The sequence below is a fragment of the Panthera onca genome, chromosome D4 (genome assembly GCF_046562875.1).
Source record: "Panthera onca isolate mPanOnc1 chromosome D4, mPanOnc1 haplotype 2, whole genome shotgun sequence".
Lineage (NCBI taxonomy): Eukaryota > Metazoa > Chordata > Mammalia > Carnivora > Felidae > Panthera > Panthera onca.
The window spans coordinates 5,597,319-5,619,463 of NC_138351.1; the positions used below are offsets into that span (position 1 = coordinate 5,597,319).

The 22,145-nt window shown below is 55.2% G+C and overlaps 1 protein-coding gene across 5 annotated transcripts in view; it reads right to left on the reverse strand.

Annotated features, from left to right (window-relative positions):
* The window catches only part of ROR2 (receptor tyrosine kinase like orphan receptor 2), a 199,582-nt gene extending 183,096 nt beyond the window's left edge, over nucleotides 1-16,486 (reverse strand). For 2 of the 5 annotated variants that reach the window (XM_060610222.3, XM_060610220.3), the window contains exon 1: nucleotides 16,124-16,486. In XM_060610222.3, coding sequence (XP_060466205.1) covers nucleotides 16,124-16,211 — 88 coding nt within the window. In that variant the 5' untranslated portion in view covers nucleotides 16,212-16,486. Of the gene's footprint in view, nucleotides 1-5,691; nucleotides 6,005-15,093; nucleotides 15,185-16,123 lie in introns of those variants that run through there. The other 3 variants (XR_009603225.3, XM_060610223.3, XM_060610219.3) reach the window with 3 other exon arrangements.
* Nucleotides 16,487-22,145: the final 5,659 nt, after the last annotated feature.

Consider the following 22,145-nt stretch of genomic DNA (forward strand, 5'->3'; position numbering starts at 1 on the left):
ATACAAAATCTAAACCTTCCAGAAAGAGCTAAATGATGCTCCGGTGCCGAGAGAGGCCCCTCGGAAGCATCCGCCTGCACAAAAGACAGAAAAATCCTACAGTACTGTTTCGGGAGGGTTTTCACTTCGTGATTCTTCGAATAAATACTTGCAGCTGTGAATAGGTGGCTGGGCCCAAGCCAAAGCTTCCTCAACATCATGAGGACCCCCCTCTCCCCCCTCACACACACACCCAAACACGTGGCAGGCCCCATTCCCAAGCGGGGGGGGGAGGGGGACAATTATAAAGAGCATTTTAAACCTCAACCCGGAGCAGATCAACTTGTACCCACACTTGGTTTTCATTCGTCTTGTTTTGTTTTGTTTTGTTTCGTGTCAGCTTGACTTCTCGACCCCGTGGTCTAAAATGAGTCAGTCAAGTAGAAGAAGCTGGGTTATCTTGTTTCTTTTTTTTAATTATTATTATTTTACAGAGAGAGAGAGAGAGAAGGGCTCCAAGTTTAGAGTAGCCACACAGAACAACAGCGGCAAAAGGTAAGTGAATTTTACTTGAACTCTGGAAACCCTCCACTTGGGACAGGGAGTGGGGCCGGGCTCTGCCTCGTGAAACCACCGGCTGGCGGTCCTTTTTCCCAAATAAAATGACAAGGACACACTGCATTTCGCAAGCAGTGAAAGGAACGGAGTGTAGGTCAAAGCCATCATCCGAATCTTAGCGATGAAAGAATTACCCCCTTGGGGCGCCTGGGGGCTCAGTCGGTTAAGTGTCGGCTCTTGATTCCAGCTCAGGTCACGATCTCACGTTCGAGGGTTTGAGCCCCACATCGGGCTCTGCGGTGACAAGTGCGGAGCTTGCTTGGGATCCTCTCTCTCTCTTAAAATAAATAAACATTAAAAAAAAGAAAAAGAATCCCGTGCTTACATTCCTGACGCAATCCGGCTACACTGGGATTATGCGTCTCCTTGTGGCATCTGCTCCTTCACAGCCGCCTGGCGCCCGGCTGGAAGGCCCAGCGGCCACTGGGGTGCACGCGGACACCCCTGCATGTAACCCTCCTCTCTGCGTGGCCCCAGGCGCTCCCCACCCTCCAGCCCCCCAAGGAGCCGACCCTGGTGAGCTGGTAGCCGTGCGCACTCGCGTTCTGCCCAGGGTCCCCCCAAAATCTAGAGGGGGCCTCCCCCCGTTGACAGACCGCGAGCCAGCTTTGTAATCAGGGCCTCTTTCCGCCAGGGACTCCCTGCTGCCTTGTGCTTGGGAACAGGACAGAGGGAGGAACAGAGAAGTGCCCCTCGGAGAGCTCCTTCCCTCACCCGCCCTCCCGGGACCCTGAGAGCAGGCACCCCGGAGCTGGGCCAGGGCCCCTGGCCCCTTTCCTCTCCTTCTGGCGCCTTCTGTGGCTCCCCCAGGGGGCCAGACTTCAAGGAGTCCGATGCCTCCGGCTTCAAAGGCTTCCAGGCCCAGATAAATCACAGGCGCTGATAGCCGAGCGGTCCCAGCGCCCAGGATGTTTGCTTCCAGCGGGTTTGTTTCTGCTGTTACCGGGGCTCCCCCAGGGACACAAAGGGCCGGGCGCCTGGCACTTCGAGGGCTCACCGCGGAAGGGGGCGTGCGCAGATGCCTCTCTCTGCTCTGGGAGCCCCCCCTCGAGAGCCAGGCAAGCAGCAGGAGGAAGGTGGGGGGGACAAGCACAGAGGGTGGCCACAGCACTGTGGAGGGGGGCGGGGAAGCACGTGACATGGAGCTCTTCCGGAGAGCGGGCGTGTCCTCTGTGCCAAGTGGCTGGCCCCCGTCTGGCCACGGACACCCAGAGGCTCCCTGACGGCAGGCGCTGTCGTGTGGGTGCCCCAACTCCTGACCCCAATACCGACCAGTCCTGGGGTCCCACGGCTCACGGATAGAAGGGGTGTCTGTTAGCAGTGTATGAGTCAGCTTGGGCTGCAGTAACAAATAGCCCCAGCTGGAGAGCTTATTCGATAGACATTTACTGCCTCAAGTCCCAGGGGCTGGCAGGGCTGGGTTTTCTCTTCCGATTTTCCCTGTGTCTTCTCTTCCTATTACCTTCCCTCCGGGTGTCTGTCTCTGAGCCCTAGTTTCCCCTTTTTATAAGGACACCAGTCATACTGGATTAGGACCCACTGTAATGACCTCGTTTTCACATGATCACACCTGCAAAAACCCTCTCTCCAAATAACGTCACATTCTCGAGTCTGGGGGTTGGGATTCTAATGCACCTCTTCGTGGGAGAAACGTAATTCATCCGGTAACAGCACAGTATTCTCTTTGTGAAAAATCTTTGAGAGGAACAACCCTCCAGCCTACAGCTAGAAGAATTTTAAACTAGGTTTTGAAAGACGGCTCCAATTGTATTTCCATCTCAGCATCCTTTCCGATTTCCCATTTTCTGCTTTGGTTTCAAAATATCAAGAAAACTCCGGTTCCTGTGGCCATTTTACACAAGGTTCCAGTATTTCAGCGGCTCTGGGGATTCTGGGATTAAAGGGAGCAGGCCACCCCGGAGGTCCCAGAACAGGCCCACCTGGACGCAGCCCCCAATAGAGGGCTTGGGGGACAGCTTTTTTTTTTAAATGTTTATTTATTTTGAGATTGGAAGAGAGAGAGAAAGCAAGCTGAGGGACAGAGAGAGAGAGAAAGAGATGGAGGGAGAGAATCCCAAGGAGGACCCGTGCTGTCAGCACAGAGCCTGACATGGGGCTCGAACCCACAAACTGTGAGATCATGACCTGAGCCGAAATCAAGAGTCAGATGCTCAACTGACTGAGCCACCCAGGCGCCCCTTGGGGGACAGCTTTAAAAATGATAAATGTTGGGGCGCTTGGGTGTCTCAGTGGGTTGAGCATCCGACTCTTGATTTCAGCTCAGGTCACGATCTTGAGGTTCACAGGATCGAGCCCCGCGTCGGGTCCAGAGCCTGAAGGCTGCTTCGGATTCTATCTCTTTCTCTCTCTCCAGCTTGTGCTCTCTCTCTCTCTCTCAAAATAAATAAACTTAAAAAATGATTTAGAAAATGATGAACGTTTAGAATGGGATGTGGACTGGACATCTGTGAAGCCAAGAGATGCCCCGTATGGAGAGTCTAAAAACCCAGGGAACGAGCGGACGTGGGGTTCGTACATCTCTGTCTGCCCTTCCCCTGCTCGTTCCTTCCCTCTTTCTCCCTCTGTCTCTCAAAATAAATAAATAAACTTAAAAAAAAAGACACGTCGGTATTCCCAACGTTTCGCCGTTAGAAATGGGGCAGCAGTGAACAGCCTGCCTCCCAGGCACGCGTGTATTTTTGGGGGGCAAGCCACAGAACCTGTGTGTTTTGAATGTTAACAGTCAGTGTGAACCGCCCTCAAAGTGGCCACTGACACAGCACGGTGCCACGCTGCCCACGTCACCGCTGGCACAGTCCTCGTGGCCCACCCCAGGCTTCAGCCAGGACGACACCGGGGTCACTGTCCTCTAAGGTGCACTGTGTTCCATCCTAAGGAGACCAAAGCCAAACGCCTTCCCTAAGTATCGGGCCTTGTGCTAGTTCCGTTTCCACAAGCAGCCTGCTGCCTGCTCCCTTTTCACCGCGGCATTAATTTCTCATCAATCTCATGAGTTACGCGGTCTGGATACAAACCCCCTCATCTGCCCTGTACGTTTTTTGTTTTTTGGGTTTTTTTTAATTTTTTTTAACGTTTATTTATTTTTGAGACCAAGAGAGACAGAGCATGAACGGGGGAGGGGCAGAGAGAGAGGGAGACACAGAATCCGAAACAGGCTCCGGGCTCTGAGCTGTCAGCACAGAGACTGACTCGGGGCTCGAACTCACGGACCGTGAGATCGTGACCTGAGCCGAAGTCGGAAGCTTAACCAGCCAAGCCACCCAGGCGTCCCTTAAGTTTATTTATTGTTTTGAGAGAGAGAGAGAGACAGAGTGAGTGGGGGAGGGGCAGAGAGAGAGGGGAAAAAGAGAATCCCAAGCAGGCTCCATGCTCGAACAGGAGCCATGCCAAGCAGGCTCGGTGGGGCTCGAACTCACGAACCTCGAGACCATGACCTGAGCCGAAACCAAGAGTCAGACGCGTAACCGACTGAGCCCCCCCAGGCGCCCCTGCCCTGTTTGTTGTAAACGTGTTCTCTCCATCCCGCAGTCTGGATTTTAGAGCGGACGTCAAATCCTCTGCAGCAGGAAACACAAGACTTGAGTCTTTTTCTGCAATGTTGCTGAAAAGAATGGGGAGGGGCCAGTACAGCCCTGAAAGCTATAACGCCCCCCTCCTCCCTGTCTTTCTACACCTTGATAACCTCTGCCTGATGAGGCAGGTCCTCTGAGACGGGCGAAGAAATGCCCGCCGCACGGACTCCCCCCAGAGGTGCCAAGGAGCACCGATCCAAAAGACACCCGGAATGAAGGATCAGACCGACTCGATGGGGCCTTCCTGGGGCCCCCCGCACACCTCTGCCCCAGGACCCAAATCTGCGGGGCCCCTCTCCACAGAGTGCCCACAGCCTGGGAACCACAGAACAGCACCTAGACCTGCTGGAATTCAGAGCCACAGCCCCCCCCCCCGCCGGACCCGGGAACCCCAGGAACCCCGGGTCGGGCCGAAGGCCACTCTGGATGGTGAACAGCAAAGTTAACCGGCACCCGGACCCAGCTATGAACACAGCAAGCATCAAAGGCCATTTTCCAGGGAGCCGGGAAAACAGGGCAGGGCCCGGGTCTCAGATAACGCTTGCCTGTGATAACAGTATTGAGACTATGTGGGAAACAGTTCTTACCATTCATGCCGAAGTATTTACAGGTAACAAAATTAAGGCTGTCCGGGACCCATTAAGAGGGCTAGGGGAAATGAAACAAAATTAACAGAACGTGTGACTGTTGAGGCTGCATGAAAAATACATAGGCGTTCTCTGTGGTAGTCTAATTGCACGGATGTTTGAAGTTTTCTAGAATAAAAAGGTGAAGGAAGGGGCGCCTGGGTGGCTCAGTCGGTGAAGCGTCCGACTTCGGCTCAGGTCATGATCTCGCGGTCCGTGGGTTCGAGCCCCGTGTTGGGCTCTGTGTTGATAGCGTGGAGCCTGGAGCCTGCTTGGGATTCTGGGTCTCCCCCTCCCTCTCTCTGCCCCTTCCCTGCTCGCACTTGCTGTCTCTGTCTCAAAAATAAATAAACTTTAAAAAAAAAAAAAAACTGAGGGAAAACACGTTAGAAGTGCTGGCAATCCAGAAACAAGACTAAGACTTGGCGACTTTCAATCTAGTCGAAGAAACGGGGTCAAAAACATGTGAGTCCCGCCCCTCCCCAGCCCTGTGTGAGGTCTGACACCATTTCCAACAAAACACAACCGATGATGGTGTCTTTCTTCTAAGAGACACTGGCTGCCGTCTCACGTGTGTATCACTGGACCCGTTCAGTTCTCTATTTGTAAACTGTTTCAAAATTTCCAGAAATGTTGCGAGACTCACGCACAAAGCTCCCCCCCCCCCACCCCACGCTCGTGACCAGATCCATTTCACCCAAGTGTCCATTATCCTCTGCACACACCGTGTTTTTATTCCGATTGTGGACACCACGTCCTTTATCCCGGAACACACGGCATACGCTTCCTGAGAGCCCGCACGTTCTCTTCCATAACCTTCATACAATGAACAAACTCAGGAAAGTGAACTTTGACAACGCTTTTGAATAACTTACCCCACATTCCAACGACAGCCACGTCGGCGTGTTTTTGCTGTAGCACAGACCCGTGTGGACTCACTCTGCATTCACTGTCCTTTCCTGGAGTCTCCTTCAAGCTGGACCCGTCCCGCAGCCGTTTTCGTCCTTCACGACACTGACCTTTTCTACGCAAAGCCAAGTCTTTCATAAAGTGCCCCTCCAGCTGGGCTTGCTGGTTTGCATCACCATCACACTCAGCTTTTGCAACCCCAAGCTCAGATGCAACCCCAGGGATGCCCTTCGCAGAAGGGTGATGTCTCTCTGCCCGCCCTGGTAGCGTGAGCCTTGATCACCCAGTCGGGGTGACATCCCATGTCTTCGGTCTTGTCACTAACTGTCCCCTTGCAAGTGAGGGCTCTGGGGGGAAATAATTTTTCCCACCAACATTTCCTGCTCCCCACGAAGCATGGCTTCTTTTCTAAAACATTTTCTTAAATGTTCATTTATTTTATGGGAGGAGGAGGGGCAGAGAGAGAGGGAGACACAGAACCCGAAGCGGGCTCCAGGCTCCGAGCTGTCAGCACAGAGCCCGACGCGGGGCTCGAACCCACGAACCGCGAGATCGTGACCTGAGCCTGAGTCGGACGCTTAACGGCCTGAGCCACCCAGGCGCCCCACGCATGGCCTCTTTTAATTAGATTCAGCACTCATCTCTACAGTTCCTGTGGCCAAGAGTGATTCTTCCTACTCACCGCACACGTATGAGTTGGCGTTTTGCTGTAAGGAAGTGCCCTCTCTTCCCCCATCCCTTCCACTTATTTATGTAACACAGTGGGTTAAATAGTGTCCCCAAAATTCATATCCTCCTAGAACTTCAAACGTGACCCTATCGAGAAGCAGTCTTTGCAGAAGTAACGAGTGCAGGATCCCGAGACAAAATCATCCTGGATTTAAAGCAGGCCTAAACCCAACGACAGGTGTCCTCACAGGAAGAGGAAGGGACACACACAGTCACAAAGGAAAGGCGGCCACGTGAAAGTGGAAAAAAGAGCAAGCTGATGCGGCCACGAGACAAGGGACCCCGGGAGCCACCGGGAGCTAGAAGAGACAAAACAGGATCCTCCTTCAGAGACTCCGGAGGGAGGCCGGGCTGCTGACCTTGACCTCTTCATTTTCTATGGACATCTCCATCTTTTTTTTTTTTTTTTTTTTTTTTTAACATTTATTTATTTTTGAGACCAAGAGAGACAGAGCATGAACGGGGGAGGGTCAGAGAGAGGGAGACACAGAATCCGAAACAGGCTCCAGGCTCTGAGCTGTCAGCACAGAGCCCGACGCGGGGCTCAAACTCACGGACCGCGAGATCATGACCCGAGCCGAAGTCGGCCACTTAACCGACTGAGCCACCCAGGCGCCCCACATCTCCATCTTCTAAGTCACCTTGTTTGTGCTCCTCTGTCAGGAGGCCCCGGGGCCCTAACACTCGTATTCAGTTGCTTATTTACTTATCTTCAGCGTTGAGTCACAGATTGCTATTTTGTTCCATGGAACATCCACCTTCGTCTGAGGCTTAACTTTGTCCCAGATTTGACCACCTGTACTCCTTCAAGTTGTCACCTGCATGTTTGGTATGTCCCCATTATGTCTGATTGCTTACTTTGTATCGCGAGAACTCGCTCCGCGCTCCCGGCTTATCTTGTATTTCTCCCCATCCCGGCCCCACTGGAATCAGTCATTTCTCTAAAGTATTCCTAGTTCCTTCAATGTGCAACAGAATCTAGCAACCAAGACCCGCAAAAGGAGAGTGCTCATTGCTAATGAGGTGCCAGGACATAACTGTTACCTATAGGAAAATACATGTTTTACTAGTTAGGATTTCATAATCTTAACACTCACTATTTTGTGTGTGTGTCGTGGGGGAGGGTTGTTGTGTCTGTGAATACACGAAATCGTGACTTATACCAGTTTCTCCAATTCCAATCCAACCCCTCTGGGTTCTTCCTTGTCTCCCTCCCTCCCTCCCTCCCTTCCTTATTTGCCTGCCCCTCCTTCCACAGTAGGAACCTTGCCTACAACACTATCAACACACTTCGTACAAGGATGTCTGATTTCATACGCAGTTCACAGTTTTAGATTAGATCTCACTGTGAAAAATGAACCTAAGAATGCAAGATTTGTTGCCATTTGTTTTGTCTGTTTTTAATCTACACGGAGGATACATAGAGTACTGGGACCACAGTCACCTGATCTAGGTCTCCTGGCTCCTTATTAGCGTAGTTACGTTATTCATTTGCAATATACTTGGGTTTCTTTACTTGGTTACATTCAGTTTTAGTTTCCTGCCATCTTTAGTGATTCAGTTTTATTTCTTGAGCATTAGTACATTAACATGCTCCAAAGTCAAAACTACACAAAAATATATGGGAATAAACTAGGAAGAGAAAGAAACTACCGTGGGGGCTCCTGGGCGGCTCAGTCAGTTGAGCATCAGACTCTTGGTTTTGGTTCAGGTCATGCTGAAAATACATGAAAATCCTAATATCATACTGAATAGTGAAAAACAGAAAACTTTTGCTCTAGGATCAGGAACAAAACAAGAGTGTCTGATTTCACCACTTCTATTAAACATAGTATTGGAAGTTCTAGATCAAGCAATTAAGCAAAAACAAAAAAAAAGAAATAAAAGGCATCCAAAATCGGAAAGAAGTAAACTTATCTCTGTTCACAAATGGCATGACTTTGCATACAGATCCAGAAAAATTCTACTTGAGCAACTAAATGAATTCAGCAAACTCACAGGACACAAAATTAACAGGCGAAAATCGGTTGCATTTCTACACAGTAACTAAGAACAATCTTTAAAGGAAATTAAGAAAATATTTCCATGCACCACAGCACCAAAAAGAATAAAATACTTGGAAACATACCTAACCAAGTGGGTCAAAGAGTTGTACACTGAGGGGCACCTGGCTGGCTCAGTCAGTGGAGCGTGGGATTCATCATCTTGGGGTTGTGAGTTCGAGCCCCACGTTGGGTACAGAAACTACTTAAAAATAAACTCTTTAAAAAAAAAAAAAGACTTGTTCACTGAAAACTACAAAACATTACTGAGAGAAATTAAAGAAGATCTAAATAAATGGAAAGACATCCCTTGTTTGTGGATTCAAAGACTTGTCAAGATGTCCAGGGTGCCCCAGGGTGCCCAGGGTGGCTCAGTTCGTTGGCCATCTGACTCTTGGTTTTGGCTCAGGTCACGATCTCAGGGTCTTTGGATCGAACCCCATGTCGAGCTCCTCACTGGCGGTGCAGAGCCTGCTTGGGATTCTCTCTCCCTCTTTCTCTGTCCCTCCCCCACTCATGCACGCCCTCTCCCTTTCTCTCTCTCTGTCTCAACAACTAAAAAAAATTATGGAATTTTAAAAAAATTATTCAGCCTTAAAAAGACATGAGGTACTGAAACATGATGCTACAATGTGAATGAACTTTGAAAGCCCTACGCAAAGTGAAAGAAACCCGTTACAAAAAGACAAAGACTGTATAATCCCATTTATTTGAGGTCCCTACAGTAGTGACCTTCAGAGAGACAGAAAGTGTAACGGTGGGTGCCGGGGGCTGGAAGAAGGGGGAGTCAGGAGCCAGTGTTTAACGGTGACCGTTTCAGTTTGGGGAGAGGAAAAGTTCTGGAGATGGACAGTGGGGATGGGGACACAACAGTGTGAATGTGCTTCCTGCCACCAAACTACACCATTACGAGTGGTTAAAAGGCTCTACTTTGTGCTTATTTTATATTAATTAAAAAAAAAAATCTCTTGGCCGCCTGGGTGGCTCAATGTCCAACTTCGGCTTAGGTCGTGATCTCGCGGTTCAGGAGTTCAAGCCCCGCGTCGGGCTCTGTGCTGACAGCTTGGAGCCTGGGTCCTTTTTGTTTGTTTGTTTGTTTGTTTGTTTGTAAAACCAAGCAGATGTACAACTAGCCAGAGCCTGTACCCCGCACGCTCGTTACACAGAGCACCCCCCCACTTGTCACCGGCTCCTCCTGCAGACTTATCACGCTCAATTTTTCACTGTTGCACACTGCTCTGGAGTCGTATCCAATGTTACACCCAGACTATGGGTGTAACCAGATATGGTGACTGGGGGTCATTTCACTATGTAGAAGAAAACCCCCCATTTCCAACACACAGCATCCCGTGGGAGGGCTACTGGGTCGATTCCGCACCACGTGTGACGCGGGGGCTGCGCCCGAAAGCTTTCTCCAGCCTATAGCCCCCTCTCCGTCCCCACGCCCCTCAGGCCACCCATCCGTGGGCTGCTCACTTTCCAGATGGAGCTCGAGCGTCCACACCGAACTCCTCCTTGCCGTACCCCAAATCCCACTCATTCTCCTGTCCGATGCCCGTTGTCTGCCCGGAGCCAAAATGCTGAGTGCAACCCTCCTCCAGACCCCTAAGGGACGACTGGACTTTTCTTCTGCCTCAGTTTGCCCCCAGGAAGCTCCTTACCCAGAGAAAAGGACCAGAGAAAGACCCTTTCCTGGAAGTCCCCCAAAGACTCCAACACCAAGCACACCTCGAGTTTTTTTCCTTAAGTTTATTTATTTTTGAGAGAGAAAGCGAGCATGCTGGAACAGGGGAGAGGCAGAGAGAGAGAGAGAGAGAGAGAGAGAGGGAGAGAGAGAAAGAGACAGAATCCGAAGCAGGCTCCAGGCTCCGAGCTGTCAGCACAGAGCCCGACGCGGGGCTCGAACTCAGGAACCGGGAGATCATGACCTGAGCGGAAGTCGGACGCTTCACCGACTGAGCCACCCAGGCGCCCCAACCCCTTGAGTTTTCACGCACCTCCTTTCTTGGGTACAAACACGACCCCCTCAACCCCCCCAGCGGCTGCCAAATTACCCCTAAGACCCGGCTGCAGCATCCCACCCCTTGCCCCACTCACCCCCCCCCCCAACGTCCTGAACACGTCTGTGAGCGGAGACCCTCACGCTTGACCCCGTGTGATTTCCCCTGCTGCGTGGAAGGCACTCTGGCTGCTCCCTCCTCCGGCCCCCTCGTCCTCCGGCCCCCTCCCTCCTCCGGCCCCCCAGGGCTGCCGTGCGATCTGGGGTAAGAGAGACCTCCGCCAGGGCTGCCCGCCTTTGGGGGTGACCACACGTCTTCTGCTCCCTTCGGGGGTCCCTTTGCCAAATCTCGCCGATTCTGTCAGTCTGGACTCTGAGTCTCCCCCCCTCCCTCGTCCTGCCCCCTACAAGTGGCCCTCCCTGCGGGAGACGGCTTCTGCACCTCCCAGTGTGCCAGGCATGGTGCAGGGGGCGGGGACTACCGGGTAGGCGGGAAGGCGTCCTCGGCCCTTCCCCTGTGCGCAGGGGAATCTGCACCGTGCACGCTCGCTCCTCAGGGGACACGCGTTTCTCTTCCCCTCTTCGAGATCTCCCACTGCAAGATCGATCCCACACTCGGCCTGATTGAACAGTCGTCGCCGCCCCCGTCCTCTGTGCTCTTCGTGGCTCGGAAACTGCGGCGACACCCCTCCCCAACACACACACACACACACACACACACGCGCGCGCGCGCGCGCGCGCGGGTGCACGGTGCACACACGCGCTCACATAATTCTGTCTAGCCGATGCCCTGGGAGGCTCCCTGCCTTGGTCCTCACCCACCCGCCGGGCGCCCTCGGGGCAGGACGGCACAGAGCAGGGCCCATCCAGTCCCGGTCTGCCCTTCCGACCCCCCACGGCCAACAGGCAAAATGTAAGCAAACACGGGGGAAGCCCCTCCTGGCTCTGGGCTCTCCCACATGCTCCTGGAGCACGTGACAAACACACAGCCCCTGGACAAAGAGGAGGGACGGGCAGCCCCTCGGGCGGTGGCCGAGACAGCTTCCTGCGGTGATGAAAATGTCCTGTGGGTGCCAGCCCGGGAAATGCAGCCAGTGCGGTGAGGAACGGAGTCTTTCGCTTCGCTGTAACCGCAACAGCTCCACGGACCCCGTGGACGTACCCCGTGGCTCCTGTCCCGCACAGCTCCCGTCTGTGGTGAGGGTTTCCTATACTGAACCACGCGGTGCCCCACCCAGCCGTCCAGGAGGGCGCGGGGCCGTGGAAACCAGGAGGCTGGGAGCTCTGGAGACTTGGGAAACCCGCCCCCACTCCCCCAGGACTTGAAGAAGCCGCCACATTCTCCCCAGATAACATCTCAAAAGTGACAGAGTACCTCCTGGGGCTTACTCCGACAATTAAAGACACACACACCAGCTCCCACTGGAACCTGAGACTTTCTGGAGGACAAGCCACTTAGCCTAATTAGGCTAAATTTTTCTGTAATTATTTCCTTCCCTTTGGCTTTTGATTTTTTTTTTTTGGGGGGGGGGGTTCTTTCCCAGATAGAACTCAAAAAAAAAAAAGAGAGAGATTCCCAAAATGGGGCAAACCACACACCAACACAATTCCCTAATTTTGGAAGCTTTCAGAAAATTCCCAGCATTGTTCGACAATTCCTTGGCCACCCCGTTCATAGGATTTTGAAACATCACACCCCAGATATGATTTATGACCATCTTTCCAACCTGGCGAGCTCCCCCACAGAAGCAAATACATACAGACTCTAAAGAGGCCGGTACCGAACCCCCGCTGGTTGTGACCCTAATTAAGCAGCAGGAGCGCCTGTGGCTGCAGGATTTTCACTTGCAAACTCAGGAAGCCCTCCCTACACATCAAACTCCCTGCAGCAAACAGCACAGAACCAAAGCACCCAAAGGGTCACCGCAAAGCGATGTTTTCGACAACCGTCCTTTTGACCCCCATCGTCCTCTCGTGAAATTGCTACTGGCCGTGCAAAATCCGGACTTACCCAGCAACGTTCCTCCGTAAAGCAAAGCCCCCCTTTCCTTTGAAAGCTTTCGTGCATGACATTCATGGAGGTCACCTGGCAGTCACCACAGGGTCCCCCAAGAAGGAAGTATCTTAATGATAGCCTTCTTTACCAGAATGGAGTCACAGCCCTGAAGGAGCCCCCCCCCCCCCCCGCCCCCTGTAGGGCACAGCAGGGCAAACTGGAAGCTTCCCTTTCCCGGCCCTTTGCCACATGGTGACCGCATGGCTGGGGGGGCGGGGGGGGCGGGGTGGACACCTTGGGATCTGCTTTCAGGTTCCCAGGGAATGGACCAAATAAACACCAAAAGGCCTCCGACATCAACGAAAGCTTCAGAAGATGGTTATAAACCCTGGGTGGGGAGAACACTCGCAGCGGCCCCGCTCTTTCCCTGGACTCCAACTTGGAATTACAGAATTAGCACTCTCCCAGGGAAACGAGATACAGAGTATACAAATTTCCTGTGCTTCATCAGACTGGCCAGGCTTCTACAGATCAGGGAAACCAAGCCCTTCACACCCAGCTGCCATTTCAGTGATAATAACTTTCCACCTCCTGCCCTCCCCAGGAATGCATTTGAAAGACCAGCCACCTCTCCAGCTGATAACTGGCCTCAGAAATCCCCCCCGCAGAGGATTCATCTTCCCTACCTGTCAGAAGGCCTGTGGCCCCACCACATTTCTATCCCACTGATGGCTCCGGAAAAGATTCCAAAGGAAAAAGTCGTGTTAAACCCAGGCTCTGCCAGGCTTAAATGTCTGAGGTTAAACCAAGACTAAACCTTCAACGGGAAGCGAGTAATTCACTGCAAATCACTCCATCAGAGGAGAGTAACATACAAACACCAAGGAAGGCTGTGCTTTGACCGACAACAGGGAAAAAGGGTTAACAATAAAGACAGAAAGGTTTTTCACACTGCCTCCTCAATCTGCAAATCACTGTCCCCCAAAACTATCCCAGTAAGCACGTTTTTAAACCCGGGGGGGCGGGTTTGGTTTGTTTTTTGGTTTTTGTTTTTGAACCCAAAACACTAAGCGCAAAATTCTGGTCCGTTTTCTAACTGTGACTTACTTGACTAATTGAAAATTCAGCCTCGTGGACTGGAGCCCCCATGGGCACCCAACGCCATTTCTGGGAACACTTCAGGACAACAGCTTACAGTGGGACGCCCCTCAGGATCGGTGGTGTCGCGGGTCTCAGGGTAGCCCGGGTAGCCTTCAGGATTTAGCAGACACCAGGGTTAAACTCACTATTCAATATCGAAACATTTCAAATGTGTGCGTCTTTGCTCAGTATTCAGCCATAATAAGAAAAACATGTTGCCTTACTATACACAGGAAAACTTTTCTTTTTCCAAAGTCTTCTTACTCAAGATGTGTTCACTTGCTTACTTCCAAACGGACTGCGATCATTTATTACGACCATCTCTCCAGGGATCCGAGGCCAGAAATCAACGCTGCACTATCAAAATGGGGGAAAGGAGAGCCCCCAAACTGTCCCTCCCAGTCGATCCTACCTAGGCGGGGTACACAGTCCATCAGGTGTTTGTCTCCTTAGGAAACAGAGCCTTCTAGAAAAACGCAGACGAAGAACTTATAAATCCTCCCACAATAACCTTTCCAAGTTTTTCCATAGTAACATGATTTGTGTATAAAATACACCCAAATTACAAGGATTCCTCTTCATAGCAGAAAAGACTCCAAACACCCAAATCTCCTGTAATCACTAAAGTGTATTCATATTTGGAGTACGAATGCTCATATTTGACTCCCAGAAGGAGAAGGAGAGGGAGGAACAGCTTTCCTACTCCCTCCCTGTACAGAGATTACTAGTTCCCTGGAAGAAGAAAGTTACCTCCACACAGGGTTCAAAAGTTAAGCAGAATGACACAGGACTGCTTTCTTCCTCAGAGACGGTCTGAAAGTCGACTGGAAAGGACAGCAATGTTTAAACTACTGCGCTAAAAAACGCGAGCAACTTTCCTGTTGTCGTTCCAAGGGCCGATCTGAGCAACAGACGGGTCACCCTCCCTGGAAGCTCCCAGCTCCCACGCCACCCCACTCCACCCTCCGCACAGGCCGCAGCCGCAGGTCGGCCCAGCGGAGTCGTGCAGGACAAGTGACCCTCGCGCGCCCACCGCGCCAGCGCTGCGCCACCGCGCGTCCAGGCTCGGCTTTAAGCCCCTCCCGCCCCCCTCCCAACAGCGCAGCAAACGGGTCGCCCGACTCTTAAAGGGGAGAGGGACTCCTGCGGGAAGGAGGGCTGCAGAAATCCACAGGGATGTTGTGCGAATCGCCCAGACCGACTTCGAATATACTTTACTCACCACCGCACCGTGCACCCGGGGCGGTTTATGCTTTGAGGGACAGCGACGGAATGCAAACCCCCCTGCCCAAATCCAGTAACCAGAAATGTCTGACGTAATCAGCGTCTGCTTAAACCCAGACGACCCCCAGAAAGGCTGCCCAGCATTGCCGGTTCTGCAGACAGGTCCCCGGAGCGGGCAGCTGGCAGCAAGACGCGGGAAGGGCTGAGCCCCCTTGCGCGACAGTCCCTTAGCTCTCACCTGCCCGCAGGAATACGCGGAGTGGTGCACGGTGCAAGAGGCGGGCGACACCGAATCCCTCTTACGAGTAAGGGAGCGGCTCACACATTTCTGGGGCTGGAAGCGAACCTCCTCGGCCTCCAAGCCTCCCGCCAGGAGGCACCGCCGCCCTCCCCCACCCCGGCAGGGTGCCCGGAATTCGGCCGCCGCGCGCAGGCCGGAGGTGCCGGGGGGTCCGGACGGCGTGGGCGAGCGCCGCCTCCTTGGGCTCCCCGGGGGGGTGCCCCCCGGCTCCCTCCGCACCGCGCCAGTTCCTACGCGCCCCGGGGCCCGCGCAGACAAACCCGCGCAGCGCCCCCCCCTCCGGGGGCAACGTGTGCCCCTCCAGGAAAACGCCACCAGGAACCTGGGCCCGACCCTCCAGCCGCGTGCCTGGTCCCGGGTCTCGGGGCGCCGCCCCAGCAGCCGAAAGGCCGCCCGGCGACCCCCGACCCCAAGCAGGAAACGCCACTCGGCTACCTCCCGGGAGCCGAGGAGGGGGGTTTCGGGGCCAACAAAAGGGAAGCCAAAGTCCTCTTCGACCGGGCGGCGGGGTCGGGAGCCCCCTCCCCCGGGCCCCGCCCGATTGCGGCGCCGGCCCCGCTTGGGGGGCTCGGGCTCAGAAGGGGAGCGGGGGCCGGGGAGCCCTGCAGGGGAAACCCGGGAGGGCCGGGTCCGAGACGAGATCCTGAGAACCAGAGACAGGTCTGCGGACCCAGGCCCGGGCCGCATTCACACTCACGACCCTCGCAGACCCCCGGCCGGGGGCTTCCCCGCCGGCACCGCCTGCCCGCGCGCCCGGCCTCTGGAAACACTTGGCCGTCCCCTGAGCGCGCCTCCCTGGAAGCAGCCCCCGGCGGCGGGGCGCGGGGCCGAGGCGGGCCGGGCGCGGAGGGACCCTAGGCGGCGCCCCTGGCTCGGGAGGGCGGCCCGGGGCGGCACAGGCTCGGAGGCGCAGACCCGGGAGCACCGAGGGGGCGCGCCGGGGCGGGCGCGGGGCGGCGGGTCCTACCTGAGGTCCGGGGCACGCAGAGCAGGAGCGCGGCGGCCACCCAGACGGCTGGGGCGCACAGTGGCGGCAGCGCGGAGCCCCGGGCCATGCCGCGGGCCGAGGGGGCCGGGGCGCGGGGGGCCGGCGGGGCGCGGGGGGGCCGGGCGCCACCACCCCAGTGGGCCGCGCGTCCGCTGCCCTTCCTCCCGGGCGCGGCGCGAGTCGGTCCCTTTCGAGGAACTCCTCGTCTCTCTCACGTCCCGGCCCGAGTGCGCCTCTCGGCTCCCGGCGCGGCGCGGGCTGGCTGCGAGGCTCCGGGGCGCGGGCTGGGCGTCCCGCCGGCCGCCGGGACGAGCGCTGGGGGCGGACCGCGGGCGCGCAGGAGGCAGGGTCCCCGGCTCGCCCGCCCCGATGGGCAGAGCAGGGCCGGCGCCGGCGCCCCCTGCCGGAGGGACGCGCCCGCGGCGGGCGGGGCGCGCGGGAAGCGGGGGGCCGGCACCAGGGGCCGCCGCTCCGTCCCGGGGCTGGCCTCCCGCGCGCGCGCCCTCGGGACGCTCGGACGCCAAGGTGCGCCCTGGGGGCGCCCCGCCGGCCCGGGCCGCGGCAGCCGTCGCCGCAGAGGCGCCCCGGGCGGCTGGCATCTAGCTTCAGGGGGCGGGGCCCCCGGGGGCCTGGTCACAAATCGGTAAACTCGGGACCACACTGCTCCCCGCCAGGCCCACCGGGGCAGATACGACAGCCACCCGGTCCCAGAAACCAGCCGTGCGGGAGGAAGAGAGGCGAGTGCATGCAGAAGCGACACGTTCCAGGAAAGGAACGGGCCAGGCCGCGTCCCCGCCGGCGCCTCCCGCTGCGCGGTGGGGACGACCGCGTCTCTCCAAAACGCTCAGAAACCCGGCGGCGGTAGAGCTGCGTAGAGGCAGCGCGATGCTATCTGAAGCCACCGTGGCTTTTGGTTTACTGTTAAAAGCAAATTGTGTAATTTTACCCATTAAAGGCAGAACACTATTTGTTCTCTGCAGAGCCCCAGAACATGCAGAAGTAATTTGCTTCACTTGTAAAAGACATTTTGAATGCAATTCAAATAGCATATTTTCTTGCTTATTCTTGGTTTTGCCTAACACATGCCAAGCAAGGTCTGGAATCGGAAAGCCTGACCCTCCTGTTTGTAACTTAGGAATTTTCTTTGTTTTTGCTCTCTTGGAGAAAGGATTTGGAACAGCCAGCCAGCGTCTCGGTTGTTTGTTTTGTGAGATTTATCTTTTAACTGATTATCGAGCAGTGTGTTTGGCGTTTTTTGCTCAAGCGCCATTTCCTGCTGGTTGGGGTGAATTACGAAGAGCCCCGGCCTCGGGTGCCAGAGCCCGAGGCGGCTGAGCTTGCCCCCTGCTCCCGCCCCACCCCCGGAATCGCCCGCTCACCGCCTCACACATGGCAGGAAATAAAAGTTCTCTTGCTGTGATCTGCTCACAACATGGCCGAGCCCGCCCCAGCGGCGCGCTGCCCCTGGTAAAATGATTTAGGCCTCCCTCCCTCGCACTGTCTCTGCCGAATCTGCTCGCAGTAATAGCCCACACACTTCTCTTTCCTCATGCGCGTTGGAGGGGCTGTGCCCGTGCCTGGCCAGGGGCTGCCGGCTGGTGCAGGCAGCCTGAGCTGTCTGTCTGTCTGTCTGAGCTGCAGACAGCTCTCCCAAATGCTGTTTGAGGACGGCCAGGTCTTTATTTGTGGGCTTTTCCTCACTTTTCTTCCCCTGGGGGGGTCGGGGGGGGGGGGGGGGGGCTCAAGGATGCTTTAAGAGTAAATAAGGCTTTAAGAGTTGGTCCTGAAGCACTTAGTTCCAGACCCTTCCGTTCTGGATCTGGTGGGAACCACACAGGGAAGGCGGAGAAGAGTCCTGTGATCCTGGCCCTCAAAGACGCGTCCATAGCAAAGCTTTGTCCTGTCGGGGGATCTGCGTTCCTCTCGCTTTCTTTCTGCTGGGTAGGCTTGAGGGTGTGTAGTTCCAGAACTACCCGATCGGTCAGCAGCTCCGCCACTGACTTTCGGTGTGAACTTTGGGGAAATGACCTGATCACGCTTCAGCCCCTCATCTGCGTGCAAGGTTCACGTGCCTAGGCGCCCCACACACCTGACCTGAGAGTTTAAAACAGCAACGTGTATTTTTGCTGACAGTTCCTTGGGTGGAGTCAGAAATGTGGGTTACGTCACATAGGATTTCTTCAAGGTTTGTAAAAATTATCTTTCCGGCATTTCTGTCTCCAAAGTTCCCCTACCTATAACTCTGGCCTGCTCCCGCCTCATCTCCCCCCTCGCTCCCTCCTTGCTGCCCTCTCTACAGGTTCAGCACCTACAGGAATAAATGCAATAAGTCTACCTTTATAAATGGGGGGGAGTCAAAATGTGTGCTCTCTAAGCAGCAGAACGTGGCTTAGATCCCAAGCCAAATTGTTCCCTCCAACCTCTACTAGTTATTGGTCGCTGCGTGACTAATCACCCCCGACCCTAACAGCCGGATACAGGAAGCCTTTATGGTTTCACTGGTTTCTACGGGTCAAGAATTCAGGTCTGGGTCAGGGTCGGTCAGTGCTGCATCGTCTAACGGATTCCCTGAGACCAGAGGGTGTTCCCAAGGCAGCTTGCTCACGCGCCTGGCAAGTTAGCGCTGCGTGTGGGTGGGGCCCCCATCCCTTGCCACGTGGATCTCTGCGGGGCTCCCTGAGCACCCTCCCAGGGTGGCAGCTGGTCAGCTGTCTTACTCCCCCGGAGTAAGAGCCAGGCGGCAGCTGCAGCGTCTTCTAAGTCTCGGAAGTCACTCGGACATGTCCGCAGCATTGGTGTCATGGGCCGCCCTCTTCGTTGTAGGAGGAAACCGCGTGGGGGTGTGTCCACCAGGAGGCTGACGGCCACACCTCCCAGACGGAACACAGCCATGCTGTCCTCAGGACAGGCAGCGGGAAAGAGGAGGAGGAAACGCGCGTGGTGTGCCAGCGAGAGCAGCAGGAAGCAACCGGGCCCCCCTGCAAGACCATGAGTGGGGAGCCATGCAGGTGTCTGAAGGAAAACACTTAGGTGCAGTGGCGGGCCAGTGTGAAGGCTTTGAGGCAAAGGGCTCCTGGGGTATCAGCCTGTTGGCCATTTGGATACCTTCTCGTGTGAAATGTCTGTTTCAATCTTTTGCTCATCGCCTAACTGGGTTATAGATCTTCTTAGTTTTGAGTTTTAACAGTTCTTTATGTGTTCTGGATAGAAGCTCATTCCAGTAAAGATACAGGTAACGTTTTCCCCCAACCTCCAGTTTGTCTTTTAGTGGTTTTTAACAGTGCCTTTTCATAAGCCGTGCTTTCTCATGTTGATGAAATCAATTTACCAGTTTTGTCTTTTCCAAGTAATGCTTTTTGAGTACCAGGAAATGCTAGATCAGACCAAAAAAAAAAAAAAGAGGGATCTGGGGTGTCAGAGTATAGCAAACGTCGCTGCACGGATGTGAAAAGTGGGGGGGCTCTGTTCACGGCCTCTGCCTGCTGGGCTTTTGCGGGAATACAGGCAGATCAGTGCCGGGGGTGGGTGGGTGGTCCTCACGTGCTCATTTCCACGCCAGCTGGGAAATCGCCGCGCGAATTGTATTCTTGTACAACTGTGAATTGTGTTTGTGTGCTCTACCAGTAGCCGGCAACGCAGAAGTCCAAGCAGGGACGGGACGGCTGCATTTCCCCACCCTCCTGGCCAGCCCGGCTTCAAGGCCCACCCCCGCCCCCGCCCCGCCTCGAGCCGCACAAACAGCCTGGCCAAGGTCAGCTGGGACCCCCGAGTACGAAAACCAAGGAGGTCTCTGTCTCTCGCTCGGCCCCTCTGCAGCACGTGGTCCTAGACCACTCCTTCCTGAGAGCACGCACCTCCCCTCGGCTCCCTGACACCGAGGACCCCCAGCTCCAATGCTGCTTCTTTAGATGTTTCTCCTTGTTCTGCACTTGGCCGTTAGGCTGGCCACGGTCTCCCCCGAGCCCGTGGCCTCCGCTGACGTCCATCTGCAAACTGAACCGTCGCCCTCACCTCCAGACCCATGTTTGGCGTCTCTACTTGGCTGCCCCCCAGGGGCGCCTCAAACTCAAGTGATCCAAACTTGAACTCCTTTTTTTTTTTTAATGTCTATTTATTTTGAGAGACCGAGAGCGAGCGAGCAGGCGGGGTTGGGGGGGGGCAGAGGGAAAGAGAGAGAGACAGAGAGACAGAGAGAGAGAATCCCAAGCAAGCTCCATGCACAGAGCCCGATGCCAGGCTCGATCCCATGAACCATGAGGTCATGACCTGAGCCGAGATCAAGAATCGGATGCTTGACCCAATGAGCCAGCCTGGTGCCCCCGAACTTGAGCGCCTGATCTACACCCCCTGCTGCACCCTGAACCCTGCCTGAAACCTAATCTTTTTCCTGATCTTTTTCCTAATTTCCCTCCGTCACCCACCGTCCATGGAGCCCCACGAGACACAAACCCGGCCCCACCCTTGACCCTTCCTTCTCCCTGTACGTCCACCCCATGGCCGTGTCCTGTTGCTTTTACCTCCCGGATGCCTCCTGCCTACTGTCCTCTGTCCCCAGTGCCATCGTCCGAACTCAGGATGACATCATCGCTTGCCCAGTTAAGAGCCTCTGTCCCAGTCTCCCCACTTCCTCCATCACCCAGGTCCCAACAGGCTCTCCCCACCGCCATAAAAAGATCTTTCAAACCCAGGTCTAACTACCCTTTGCTGTGTCTTCCTCAAGGACACCTCCCTGATCACCGTCACCCCAGGAGAGTGAGTCCGGAACCCCACCCGGAGGCGGGTATCACAGTGGTGATCGAACCCGTGTGTTTCAAGTGTACTTGAACTAGGTCCCTTTTCCCTACTGACCTGAAGCGGCCCTGAGTGACTCTGCCCTAAGAAAAGGGCCGGGGTGCGCTCGCCAGCCCCCGGGGTGCGGTGACGCCACACGCGGAGGGGATGGAGGGAGGGAAGCGGAAAACGCCGTGTTCAGCTCGGATTTAGGACGAACCCAACGCATTCTTTCATTTGCCGGTCCACCGCCTTCCCTCGCGGGTGGCAAGTCTTTACGACACGACGCCAGCAGGTTTTCCAGTTCACGCTGCGCGACCGAGTGTATTTTTGATAGGCTTGCCCCCAAGGTACACACCCGCCCAAAAGGACAGTGGTTTTGCGAGATCAGTTTTGTCTCAAACCACGCATGTCTGCGGACGGTTGAAATCGCCTTTCTTGTTCCTCCAAATGCAGACCCAGACACAGTGAAACCAAGGGTCCAGTTTTCACCACACTACAAACTTCCGAAGCTCACAGAGCTGGAGCGCGACCCTTATAACAGAGAAAGGTTGTCTTCAGTTTCCAATCTTTACGTCAAGACATGGGGGCCGCAGAAAGGCGCTGGCAGGAAGTACCTTTCTGTGCAGTTCACCACTTTGCACCAAGCGGACCCCCCCACCCCCGGCCGGGGGTCATCCCGAGGAGGCCCCACGACTGGCTGAGGGGCTCGTCTTAACCTCTCCAGGACGAAGAGAACCGCTCTCCTCTCCTCCGACAGCGAGTACACGGCGTCTCCTCCAACGTCAGTTTCCCAAAGAGCAACCTCGACTTAACCCTTTTCTGACGCTGGCCACCCACAGTTAGCACCAGACTCCACGGGTTAAGGGCTCAGGTCCCACAAGACGCCCGCCTGCACATCAGAAGCCAGTCTCAAGTCTCAGGGGCCCCGGGCGCCCCCGCGTCTGTCCCACTTGGCCGCGAAACCGGGGTTCGCACAAAGCTGTTCAGGGGCCCTCCAACAGTCACCTCAGTAGCACGCACTCAGGTGCAGCTGAGAGAGGCTGGCTCTGAAAAACAAAAGATACTCATGACTCGGGAGATGCCAAGGGCATTAGGAACTCTGAGCCAGGAGCCTGGAAACCGGAAACAGGTTCTTTTCAGATACTGTGCATTAAGATGAGGTCATCAGGGGGGGCCCTAACCCACTATGACTGTATCCTTATAGAAAGGAAAATATTGGACGCGGACA